Below are 12,044 nucleotides of genomic sequence, written 5' to 3'. Positions count from 1 at the left end.
AAATTGAATCCATGTATGGGTCGAAGTGGCGGTTGTTCGGAGACGGTATTTGTATACCCTGCACTGAAGCTTTGTAGGTGAAGCTTTGCAAGTGAAGCTTTGCAGCTGGAGCTCTGTAAATGGAGCTTTTTAAGCTAGAGCTTTTGTAAATAAAGCTTTTGAAGTTGTAGCTCTATAAATGAAGCTTTTGAAGCTAGAGCTTTTGTAAATGAAGCTTTTGAAGCTAAAGCTTTGGTAAATGAAGCTTTTGAAGCTAGAGCTCTATAAATGAAGCTTTTGAAGCTGATTGACATGAGTGATGCTCATGAATGTTTATGTTGATTGACATGAGTGATGCTCATGGATGTTGATATGAGTGATGCTCATGAATGTTGACATGAGTGATGCTCATGAATGTTTATGTATGATTGATAAGAGTAATGCTCATGAATGTTTATGTATGATTGATATGAGTAATGCTCATGAATTTTTATGTATGATTGACATGAGTAATGCTCATGTATAATTTGAAGTACTGGGCGTAATTTTGATCACCTAGTTGGTGATAATAGCGGTAGGCTGCCGAATAATTTTAGAGTACCGGACGTACTTTTGATCACTTGGTTGGTGGTAATAGCGGCAGGTTGCCGAATAATTTTGGAGTACTGGGCGTACTTTTGATCACCTGGTTGGTGGTAATAGCGACAGGCTACCGAATAATTTTTGTAGCACTGGACGTACTTTTGATCACCTGGTTGCTGATAATAGAGGCGGGGTGCCGAATAATTTTTTGTAGTACTGGGTGTACTTTTGGTCATCTGGTTTGTGCTATTTTGGGCTTATGGGCATTCGCCTTCCACACAACATTCCAGCCCATTTACTTTGGGCTTTGCCGTTTTTTTTTTTGGTATTATTACCCTCTGATGAGGTTTATACAGATATCTCCGAGAGATAAAAAAAATAAATTACATCATACATCTGTCAAAAAAGTAAATCACATCATTCTGGTGGGGTGTTTATTCCTAACTTTTGCTTTCTACTTTTGCTTTCTCTTTTGCCTTTTCTTTTCACTTTAACATCATGGTGTCGTCTGTGAAGAGTGGGAACATGCACTCCTTCATGATGAGAGTCTTTATCTTTTTCAGAAGTTAATGCCTTTCTAAATGGCTCTTGCTTCGACGTGACCGCTCTTTATCCTTCTCCCGGTCCCTGTCACCCTTGCGGTCACGTTCTCTCCTGTCTCTATCACATTCTGAATGGCTCTTGATGCTTTTCTTTGTCTCTTAACTTTGCTGCAATCTAGTGTACAGTCGAGTGCACAGTTGAGATCAAGAACCGAAGAACTGACCTGAGATGGTAGCAACCGAGGCCGTGCTTGGTGCCATACTTGAGTTCCCCAATGTAGTAGCTGCCATCGGAGCAAGTCTGCACTCCGACGCCGTGGCTCTGCCCATTGCATCACTCCCCTGAAACTTGCACAACCAATAAGCTGGATGATAGATCCAAAGAGAAGGAAAGTGCAGTTAAAGGCCAATCCAACGACTTTCCAATAAGAACCCAGCAAACCATCCAACACTTCAAACCACTGGATGACATGGTTCTTAAAGCTGACATTTTCCTTTTCTTTTCGGCTTCGATATTCGATGTAGAGAATGCTGATCAGATAAGCGGTCTATCTCCCCATGATTCCGTAGAAGACCTGGAATATGATTCCCGAGAGCATTCCCAATTGGGAGAAAGAGTAGGGCAGAGTCAGCAGAACCTGAGCAACCTGGTTTGATGCGCAGCTGAACCAAGCGTCGTAGATGGATCTGCCATGCCAGAGGAAGCTTCTGAGGTTAAAACCAGAGTTATCATCTGCTGCGTGTTCTTCTTCTTCCTCCCTGTCAACAGTCTGGTTGAAGGTTATGGCTTCTTCTGATTGCTTCTGTGCTGCAATTGCTGACAGATTAAATGATCTCAACTCAAACAAAAAAAAAAAAATTTGATTTTCTTTTAGGAGATGGAAATGTGTGAAGAGGAAGAGAGTTTGTTAGGGATTTAATAAAATGCGAGACTCTCTGCAGAATCGGTTACCTTCTTTAACTCCTCACACTCTAGAGAGAGAAAGTAGAGATAGAAAGAGATGGGAGATGGAGAAAGATAGTGATTTATCTTGTTTTGGTCTTTGAATGAATGAAAAGAAAGCAGAAAAAGAGGAGCATTTCCAGCAACCGAAGACGATTTTCCTCTGCGTCGGCTTTTTCACGCAGGAAGGAAGGAACTGTGTTTTTTTTTTTTAATTCTTGGATTTCTTGAAAATGTTTAGGGTTTGATTGATTAAATGGGTGAAGGGTTGGTGGTGTCGTGGAAGCAGGAAAAAGAGAGAGACTGGCCTTGGAGGAAGGCAAATTTGATGGGAATCAGAGAGCTGCTGCTTGCCACTTTTTTAGAAATGCACCAAGTACAACACCAATAAATAAAACCCAGAGAGAGAGATGGAAGGTTTTCTGGAAAAAATCCAAAAGTGAGGTTTTGGGCTCTTGGGTTTTGCATATTCATGGCGGAGGTGAAAAATTGAGAGAGAACTGACATAGCTTTTCGTGTCGATTCCCACAGACGGCGCCAAATGTTGATGCACAAAACTGGAGGTCTTAGAACAACGTAAATCCGACCGTGAATCTGCAAGTAAAGTAAATAATACAAGATGTATCTGGTGGCAACTGCTACGTTGGGGAACATAAGATGTATTCGGTGGCAGCTGCTACCATGTCATCCAATGGTTCGAAGTGTTGGATGGTTTGCTAGGTCCTTACTGGAAAGCCGTTGGATTGGCCTTCAACTGCACTTTCCTCATCTTTGGATCTATCATCCAGCTTATTGGTTGTGCAAGTTTCAGGGGAATGGTACAATAGGCAGAGCCACGGCGTCGGAGTGCAGACTTGCTCTAATGGCAGCTGCTACGTTGGGGAACTCAAGTATGGCGCCAAGCACGGCCTCGGTTGCTACCATCTTAGGCCAGTTCTTCGGTTCCTGATCTCAACTGTACACTCGATTGCAGCAAAGTTAAGAGACAGAGAAAAGCATCAAGAGCCATTCAGAATGTGATAGAGACAGGAGAGAATGTGACCGCGAGGGTGATAAGGACCGGGAAAAGGATAAAGAGCGGTCAGGTCGAAGCAGGAGCCATTCAGAAAGGCATTAACTTTTGAAAAAGATAAAGACTCTCATCATGAAGGAGTGCATGTTCCCACTCTTCACAGACGACATCATGATGTTAAAGTGAAAAGAAAAGGCAAAAGAGAAAGCAAAAGTAAGGAATAAACACCCCACCAGAATGATGTGATTTACTTTTTTGACAGATGTATGATGTAATTTATTTTTCTTATCTCTCGAAGACATCTGTATAAACCCCATCAGAGGGTAATAATACCAAAAAAAAAACAAAAAGGGCAAAGCCCAAAGTAAATGGGTTGGAATGTTGTGTGGAAGGCGAATGCCCATAAGCCTAAAATAGCACAAACCAGATGACCAAAAGTATGCCCAGTACTACAAAAAATTATTCGACATCCCGCCTCTATTATCACCAACCAGGTGAACAAAAGTACGTCCAGTGCTACAAAAATTATTCAGCAGCCTGTCGCTATTACCACCAACCAAGTGATCAAAAGTATGCCCAGTACTCCAAAATTATTCGGCAGTCTGCCGCTATTACCACCAACCAAGTGATCAAAAGTACGCCCAGTACTCCAAAATTATTCGGCAACCTGCCGCTATTACCACCAACCAAGTGATCAAAAGTACGTCCAGTACTCCAAAATTATTCGGCAGCCTGCCATTATTATCACCAACCAGGTGATCAAAAGTACGCCCAGTACTTCAAATTATACATAAGCATTACTCATGTCAATCATACATAAACATTCATAAGCATTACTCATATTAATCATACATGAGCATTACTCATATCAATCATACATAAACATTCATGAGCATTACTCATATCAATCATGCATAAACATTCATAAGCATCACTCATGTCAACATTCATGAGCATCACTCATGTCAACATCCATGAGCATCACTCATGTCAATCAACATAAACATTCATGAGCATCACTTATATCAATCAGCTTCAAAAGCTTCATTTACAGAGCTCTAGCTTCAAAAGCTTCATTTATAAAAGCTTCATTTACAAAAGCTCTAGCTTCAAAAGCTTCATTTACAGAGTTACAGCTTCAAAAGCTTCATTTACAAAAGCTCTAGCTTCAAAAGCTTCATTTACAGAGCTTCAGCTGCAAAGCTTCAGTGCAGGATATACAAATACCGCCTCCGAACAACCGTCACTTCGGCCCATACATGGATTCAATTTGAAATCTCCAGCCAACATACTCTATTGACCGAAGACTTGGGGGACTACATTATGTACCATATATTGGGCCTTAACTGGGCCTCATGAAAAATACTTGGGAGACTCTAGCCCATCATTTATGTACTGAGGAACGATCCCTTATTCTATAAAAGGGACTCCCTCACTTTCATTAGAGAGCACCCATTCTTCATGTATTGAGGAGTGAACCCTTATTTTATAAAAGGGATTCCCTCACCATCATTAGAAAGCATCAACTCTAGCCCATTATTCATGTATTGAGGAGCGAGCCCTTATTCTATAAAAGGGACTCCCTCACCATCATTAGAGAGCATCGCCTCCTACTGAGCAACCGACTCGCCAAGAGCATCGACTCTAGCCCATCATTTATGTATTGAGAAGGGAGCCCTTATTCTATAAAAGGGACTCCCTCACCTCCAACGCTACAAGCTAAGCCAACTAAGGCAACATAAGCCACAAGCCGAGCATCCTCGCAACATGTGCTACATCTAGTTGAGCCTCATTTCACATTAAGCGCCGCCTCATATCGAGTATTCAGCTCTAGACGACATCTAGTTACTTCGGCCCACACATGGACTGAATTTCAAGTCTCCAGCCAAAAGACTCTCTTAACTGAAGACTTGAATTACTACTGTTTATACTATACTTAGGGCCTCCGTATTTAGATCTCGTACAAATACTCGGAGGACTTAAATGTAATTATGTAATAAAGGAATGGGCAAATATGTAATAAGTGAGGAGCCCTTATTCTATAAAAGGACTCCTCACCCTCACAATTAGGGGGAGGTCATTTCTTAAGCCTTCTCACCCCTCTCAAAGCCTCACCCTCATTACAGAGGCTCTCTCCATCTCTCTCCCTCACAAACAAAGAAATACATAATCAGTGTAGATGTAGCGCAAATCTTTGGGTGAACCACGATAGATCTTGTGTTATTTACTGTACTTGCAGATTCACGGTCGGATTTACGTTGTTCCAAGACCTCCGGTTTTGTGCATCAACATACTTAACTAAAAATCACTTCCATGACCTAAAAATTGAAGTTAAAAACACTTTTGAATGTTAAAAAGTGTTTGTAACGTTTCAAGAAGCAATCTCTAACAGGCTCGCAACAACCCCACCAAAACTTGAAGTCTTTTCAATTGAACACCCTTCAAACTAAACCAACGTTTCTCTTATAGATATGCCTTGTAGTTGCAATCTTTCGCGACGTCAATATTCCCCAACCATCAAAATAATTTTTCTCCCTTTACAAAGCATATATAATTAATGTATTCTACAGCATTCCAGATCATAAGGAAAGACCGAGGCAAATAGCAACGAAAATGATGACCACTGAAACAAAGTTATCAGATGAAGGTGCTCCACTTTTATAATTGTTGGATAGGTTTACAATGTCAACTGATACAATATTTGAACGGAAATTAAATCTAATATTGTTTCTCTAAATTAATTATCGAAGTTGCATACCTCTCACATTTTAATGATTACGTATTGTAAGGAGATAAATATTTCATGCACCACATGCTGCGCCGCAGCAGGCCCATTCACCGCCGTCATACTCTGTATCGGTTGCTGTGGTTTTCTCTTTGGCCACACCACCCGCACACGAAAAAACTACGGCGGAGACAACACACAGGCTGAACAAAGCTGCCCATAACACTAACCAGTTAGCACCACCACCATCACTAATACTTCTTTCTCTCGATACTCTCACCATCTAATCTTTTAAACTATAATTGTGTGTGTGTGTTACAGGTTGCTGAATGAAAAGCCCTAGCAAAAACATCCCTAGCAAAAACATCCCTCTCTTTATAGATAGGCTTCTTGAATTAATAATAATATATTGTTCTAAAGTCGACATTCCAAGTAGAATTATTATTTGTTCTTAGTGGGATCTGTGTGTCTGTGTGTGTGTGTTTACTATTGGACTTTGGTACGTGATTTTCCTAATTGGGGTGTTTAAGGTAGTAGAATTGGCAGGCAAAAACAACAGAGCTCAGAGTTTGACACTAAAAATTATGATTTGGGATTGCATTCACATCCCACTCTGGCCTTTTCCGTATTGAAGTTGAATTGTCACTAGAGACAGTGACAGCCAAATTGGTTTTGTGTTTTCTATGAACGGTTAAATTGAACATAAATTCAATCATTATGAATGCATCTCCTACACTAGTAGTGTGCGATGGCGACTAAATTAGAATGTTTGAATCGAAACCAACTATCCACTGTAGTACTATGCACTCCATACATTAGTACAACGGCGAGTTTTCTACACTAGGCCTTCTACAGTAAACTGATGAGTGATGCTTTGTTTTTTACGAACTGCTAGCTAGATTGGAATGTTTTAATTGAAGCACACAAGTCCCACTATCTAATGTAATACTAATTTATCCATACACTGATGCATTGTATAACTTCTACTTTATTAGACTGCATGCGCTCAGCACTTCCGTGAAAATTATCATCACCAAATGGCCATCATTTTCCAATATGTACAATAATTTAAGAGAAGATGAATATATCCTTTCTGAGATTGTGACTGGAGAAGGCTACAACTAGTCCAAATCTATCTAGGTTAATGGTGACCCATTAGAGATTTAAACTGTAATAATTAATCTGCCTTTATCCTGAGATCCATCTGAGTGAACCATATCTAGTCAGCAGTCATGTAATATTATAATTATTAGTGGAGCAGATATTTGAGAGCTTGAGGAAGCAGCACTAGGGATGGAAAACTAATCCATTGGATTGTTAAACGATATTCGTTAAGATCCATTTAATTTGATATCATCATAATATAGACGTGAGATTGGTAGTGGTGATGATGATATAAAGTAAAATCAACTAAATGGATCTTAATGAATATCCATTAACAAGGCAATGAGTTGATTTTTAACCTCTAAACAACACTATGTGTATCCAGGTGGGCTTTGCTTCTGCTGCATATCATGCATGCATGTGTCAATAATGTACAGAATGGGACCGCTCATGGTAAATTTGACCTTTTACGGATGGAATTTGATAGACATTTACTCGATCGGGAACATGTTCGGGGCCAGCCAAGAAAATGGGAGCCATTTCACAAAGCCTAAAGTGATCAACTAATCAAATAGAACCAATGCTGTGATATTGATATATATACATATGTGTATTATACAGTTTTATATATGCACATATATAATGTGTTTTATTTATACAAATCTGCACACAGTGAGTGATACATGTGTTCCATGGTATGAATAGTCCATGGGATTATAGTTTCATCTGATTTTCTTGTCTTTCACTGGACCTCTAGGAATTTTGTTGAGAAACTGAGAATCAAACTTTCTGTACGATCTCTTTATCTCTCGGCTGATTTTTCCAGCTAAACGATCAACATCTTCCTCAAATCGCTCGTAGAGGAATGGTAGCGTTTCCAAGCAGATGAACCCTTCATTTGCAAGCAAACAAAGTGCCAATTAGTTAACCTAATTGAATAAATCACGGATCCGCCCATATACATATACGTATATATACATATACATACATATATATATATATATATATATATATAATAGAATAAGGTGACAAAACTTCTTACCCAAGTAAAGAAGATTCAGAAAGCTGAAATAGTTTCCGATCACAGACAAAATATAGAGACAAATGATTGTCTGAAAATGTAAAGAGAATGAGTTGTTAAATCTGTTAATTAGTACCAAGTTTAGTCATTAACCAAAACAGGTACTTGGTTTTTAATTATTCAAAAAATTCCAATCTACCAAGAAGAAGAATGGGAAGTCTCTTCCGCATGCACTATCAAGAACTCTTGATAAGAAGTGGTTGAATCCTTTATGGGCAGTGGAAGCTACTTGTTTGAATGTGTTTTCATGTAATATCATTTGAGGTACCATAGGCGGCGGACTGCATAGATAAATATGTTAATTATTCAATCTAAATAAAACTAATTTAAATTGTTAAGCTGATATCATAAGAGTTAATCAATTAGCAAAAATGAGATCGAGAATGTTACAATTTGAATATTTCTGCAGCCATGCGCCATATGAAGATTACCAACAATGTGGTAATCGAGATGTGACAGAGAAGCGTCACGAAATTGTACTCGACAACTTCGAAAAGAAACCAGATTCCCGTCATGGCAATTAAAAGGACAGCTGATACATATATATTCCTCCACAACAACACATCCGCCACTGCAAAATAAATGTGATTAATTACTACTCTATCAAATTTAATTCAAGAACATGATTATTAATTAGCAGATCACATGGATGAAGATGATATACATCGTTACATATACCTTTTCCACCTCCTAGAACATGATATATTGGCCTTTCACGTCCGAAGAGCTTTGCACCATGGATTACTCCATCGTCATCAGAATCCGACGAATATACTAATCCTGGCTTTCTAGACATACCTTCTCAACTGATTAAACTTAATTATTTGTATGAGTGCTGCTAATTGATGATAAATGTTCATCACCACCAACTTATATATGATCGTGATTCATGAGGGGGGTTCTAAGCTTGGTGGCCAAGTAAGTTTGTATAAAGTAAGGAATGGCTTGGGGAATTGGCTTGAATATTTTTCAAGGTTGCTTTGCATGCCCGCTAGGTACATTTGGAAAAGCATAGTACTTGATCTTGTCTTGGATGACTAGTTCTCCTTGACGTTCTACCACGTTCCATGCTAATCGATGCCTCCTACAAACGTTTTTCATCCAACTTTTACGAAGTGATATTCTAAACTAATTTATTTTGTTGGAAGGAAGATTTGTGCCTGAATAAAATAGACGAACATACTGTTCTGATCAACTGGCTTGTACTTTGTATTTTATCCTAAATTAACTTAATTTGTTGGAAGGGACATCTATGTTTGAATAAAATAAACGAACATACTGTTCTGACAAACTGGCTCGACTTGCTTTGCATTAATCAGATTGGCTCTGGATGTAGTTTTTCCACTGTTTTTAGCGAGAGAGGAGGCAAGAAAAAAGCCAAAGCTCTACAACTTTGTCGATCAGCAACGTAAATTACGGAATCATTCATTCATATTTTGTCCTTTTGGCAACTTTACTGTTCTTAGAATATGGTCCCACGTCAACTTCATACTCATACACCAATAAAGTGAATAGTATCATGATTGACTTTTTAGTGTAAAAATGTGTTTTTTCGTTAAAATGAACAGTACCGGGTGCTTTTCGTTAAAGTTCCCTATTGATAGGAAAACTAATGAAAAGAGCTTGAAAATTTTGAGTTTTAATGATAAGAACAAAATAAAGGGTAAAGTAAATAGTATCAGGATTGACTTTTTAGTGTAAAAATGTGGTTTTTCGTTAAAGTGAACAGTATCGGGTGCTTTTCGTTAAAGTTCTCTTGATTGATTGGTCTTTTTTTTTTGTTAATTAGAAATTACAATAATAAAATTTAGTAAAACTTCTAATTCACAACCATAATGTCACATCCTAGTCTCGACTTCATCGTAGCACGATATTGTCCGCTTTGGGCCCCAGCCACGCCCTCACGGTTTTATTTCTGGGAACTCAGACGAGAACTTCCGAGTGGGTCACCCATCGTAGGATTGCTCTCGCCCGAACTCGCTTAACTTCGGAGTTCTGATGGAACCCGAAACCAGTGAATTTCCAAAATAGCTCGTGCTATATGAGGTGGACATGTACATATAAGGCACATCACCCCCTCTATGTTGGTTGATGTGGGATGTTACACACAAAGTAACCTTTGGGCACATGGAAGGGACACTCTTGAGGATAGGAATATTGGATCGATTTCTTATGATTTAGAATAATGTGTTGATTTGGTATCTAAATTATTACTTAGGTGAAAATTAAGTTGCTAAATTGTTTAACAAAAATTTAAACTCATTAAAAGCTGTCAATTCATCCTTATTATAAGATTTAAAGTTATTCTATTTAATTTTTCATTACTTTAAATCACGTAATTTGTAAATGAATGTGTGATACACTTTGTAGAGTAAATTGACAATTTTTAATGAGTTTATCAACCCATTTTTTCGAAAAAAAAAGAGAGTTAATTTTGATGGGTAAATTGATAAAAAAAATAATGGTATTATCACGAAAAATGTGTCATATGGCTTTAAATTAAACGAGAAATTGAGTACAATAAATTTGAATCTTATGTTAGGGATAAAATTGACAATTTATAATGAGTTTAAAGAATTATTTTTTTTGAAAAAAAAATCAAGAACTATTCAATAATAATTTAAAGATCAAATTGATAATTTACTCTTTTATTTATGAAAAGAATTAAGAATAATTACCCAATAAAGTTATGCTGTAATCCATCATCCATTCTCAAATTTTCAAGTACATGCATCCTTTACCTTTACCAAGAAAAAGGAAACATTGAACCCAGTGCCAGTACTTGCAACACGTTTTTGTAATGTCAGAATCATTTTGTCGGGCAAGTCAAAAACTAACTCATCTTCTTCAACCTGGGTTATTGGAATTGGATATTGGGAGATATCCTAATGCAGAACGCCAAAAAGATAGAGGAAATGTCAAAAGACACACGAGGCTTGACAGAAAAATGATAAAAGACCAATGCTCAATTCTTTGTTACCATAAAATTATAATTCCAAATTGTCTCCCTTTAACATATCAAACTCCCTCCCTAATATACTAGTGTGCCAAAACATCTTCATCAATGCAGATACAACTCCCTAAGCCACCAAAGCATATTAAATGACGGACTTGGATTGTCTGCCCTCCCATTTCGGTGCCCTCCTTGTGCCCTCCTGTTTGTGTGGTCACGGTTAAGCCACGTCAACATTTTATATTATTATTTCTTTTTGTTTTATTATTTTTATAAAAAAACAATATAAAATGTTGACGTGGCTTAACCGTGACCACACAAAATAGGAGGGCACGGGGAGGGCACCGAAATAGGAGGGCAGACAATCCAAGTCCTTAAATGACAATTGTTCCACCTAGTCACTTAATTTAAAACACAACTTACAATGCATCAAAATTACTACAAATATTAAATCACTGCTTAAGATACATGAATCTCAAATTAATAATTAACGGAATGACCAAACACAAAAATACCAAAAGCCCCGTTGAATAAACTCCTTATGCACTGCATCAGACTCTCCGGGTGAGAAAGAACTCGTCCACAAGTTCACTAATTTCAAGCCAAGCTCTTTCCAAATCGCCGAGTTCAAAAACCATGTTGTCTCACTTCTCTTTCTTTTCTTCTTTGAACTAACAAAAATATTACTCGCATGGTAGAAACAAAGACTCGTTCTTTCCCAAAATTGTAGTAACCTACATAACTTTCACGAAAGATATAAGGCTTCAAAATCATAATTAACTCTTTCCTTGCATTCAAATAGTTGTTGATGGATCCATAGATAAAGTCATACCAAATGGAATCATAAAACTGAAAGTTAGGAACCTTTTCTTCAATTGTAGGCAAATAAGTAGTATAATTTGTAATGTTTGAAGCATCCTAACTTTTATAAAATTTCAATAAAAATCTAAAAACAAATTGAATCGCTCATAATATTTTACCAAAAAAAATAACTTATATGACACTAATTTATCGCAACAAGGAAATCCCAAGTAAACACAGATGCATCCACCAGGACCACCACTACACGGTGAGCACAGAAAGATACAAGGACAAACTACAAACAGTAGTTCAAATAATTATT

At 37.7% G+C, this 12,044-nt stretch overlaps 1 protein-coding gene across 1 annotated transcript; it reads right to left on the bottom strand.

The window, feature by feature from the left end:
• Window positions 1-7,459: 7,459 nt before the first annotated feature.
• Window positions 7,460-8,860, bottom strand: LOC103438024 (reticulon-like protein B9). The gene is made up of 5 exons (XM_008376562.4): window positions 8,647-8,860; window positions 8,359-8,539; window positions 8,108-8,249; window positions 7,930-7,999; window positions 7,460-7,779 (listed from the first exon to the last, which is right to left on the bottom strand). Exons 1-5 carry the CDS (start codon window positions 8,762-8,764, stop codon window positions 7,610-7,612), a joined length of 681 nt encoding a protein of 226 aa, XP_008374784.1. The 5' UTR covers window positions 8,765-8,860; the 3' UTR covers window positions 7,460-7,609.
• Window positions 8,861-12,044: the final 3,184 nt, after the last annotated feature.

This window comes from Malus domestica, chromosome 06 (assembly GCF_042453785.1).
Source record: "Malus domestica chromosome 06, GDT2T_hap1".
Classification (NCBI taxonomy): domain Eukaryota; kingdom Viridiplantae; phylum Streptophyta; class Magnoliopsida; order Rosales; family Rosaceae; genus Malus; species Malus domestica.
The sequence above is the reverse complement of the archived record's forward strand: the minus strand, read 5'-3'. Positions and strand labels throughout refer to the sequence as shown.

Bases quoted from the DNA above. Each gene is read 5' to 3' on its own strand.
- LOC103438024 (XM_008376562.4), bottom strand. From the start codon at position 8,764: ATGTCTAGAAAGCCAGGATTAGTATATTCGTCGGATTCTGATGACGAT. The intron at 8,000-8,107 runs GTAGATTGGAAT...TTACATTTTCAG, and splicing joins ACTTCCCATTCTTCTTCTTG to ACAATCATTTGTCTCTATAT. The intron at 7,780-7,929 runs GTAAGAAGTTTT...TTGCAAATGAAG, and splicing joins TCTGAATCTTCTTTACTTGG to GGTTCATCTGCTTGGAAACG.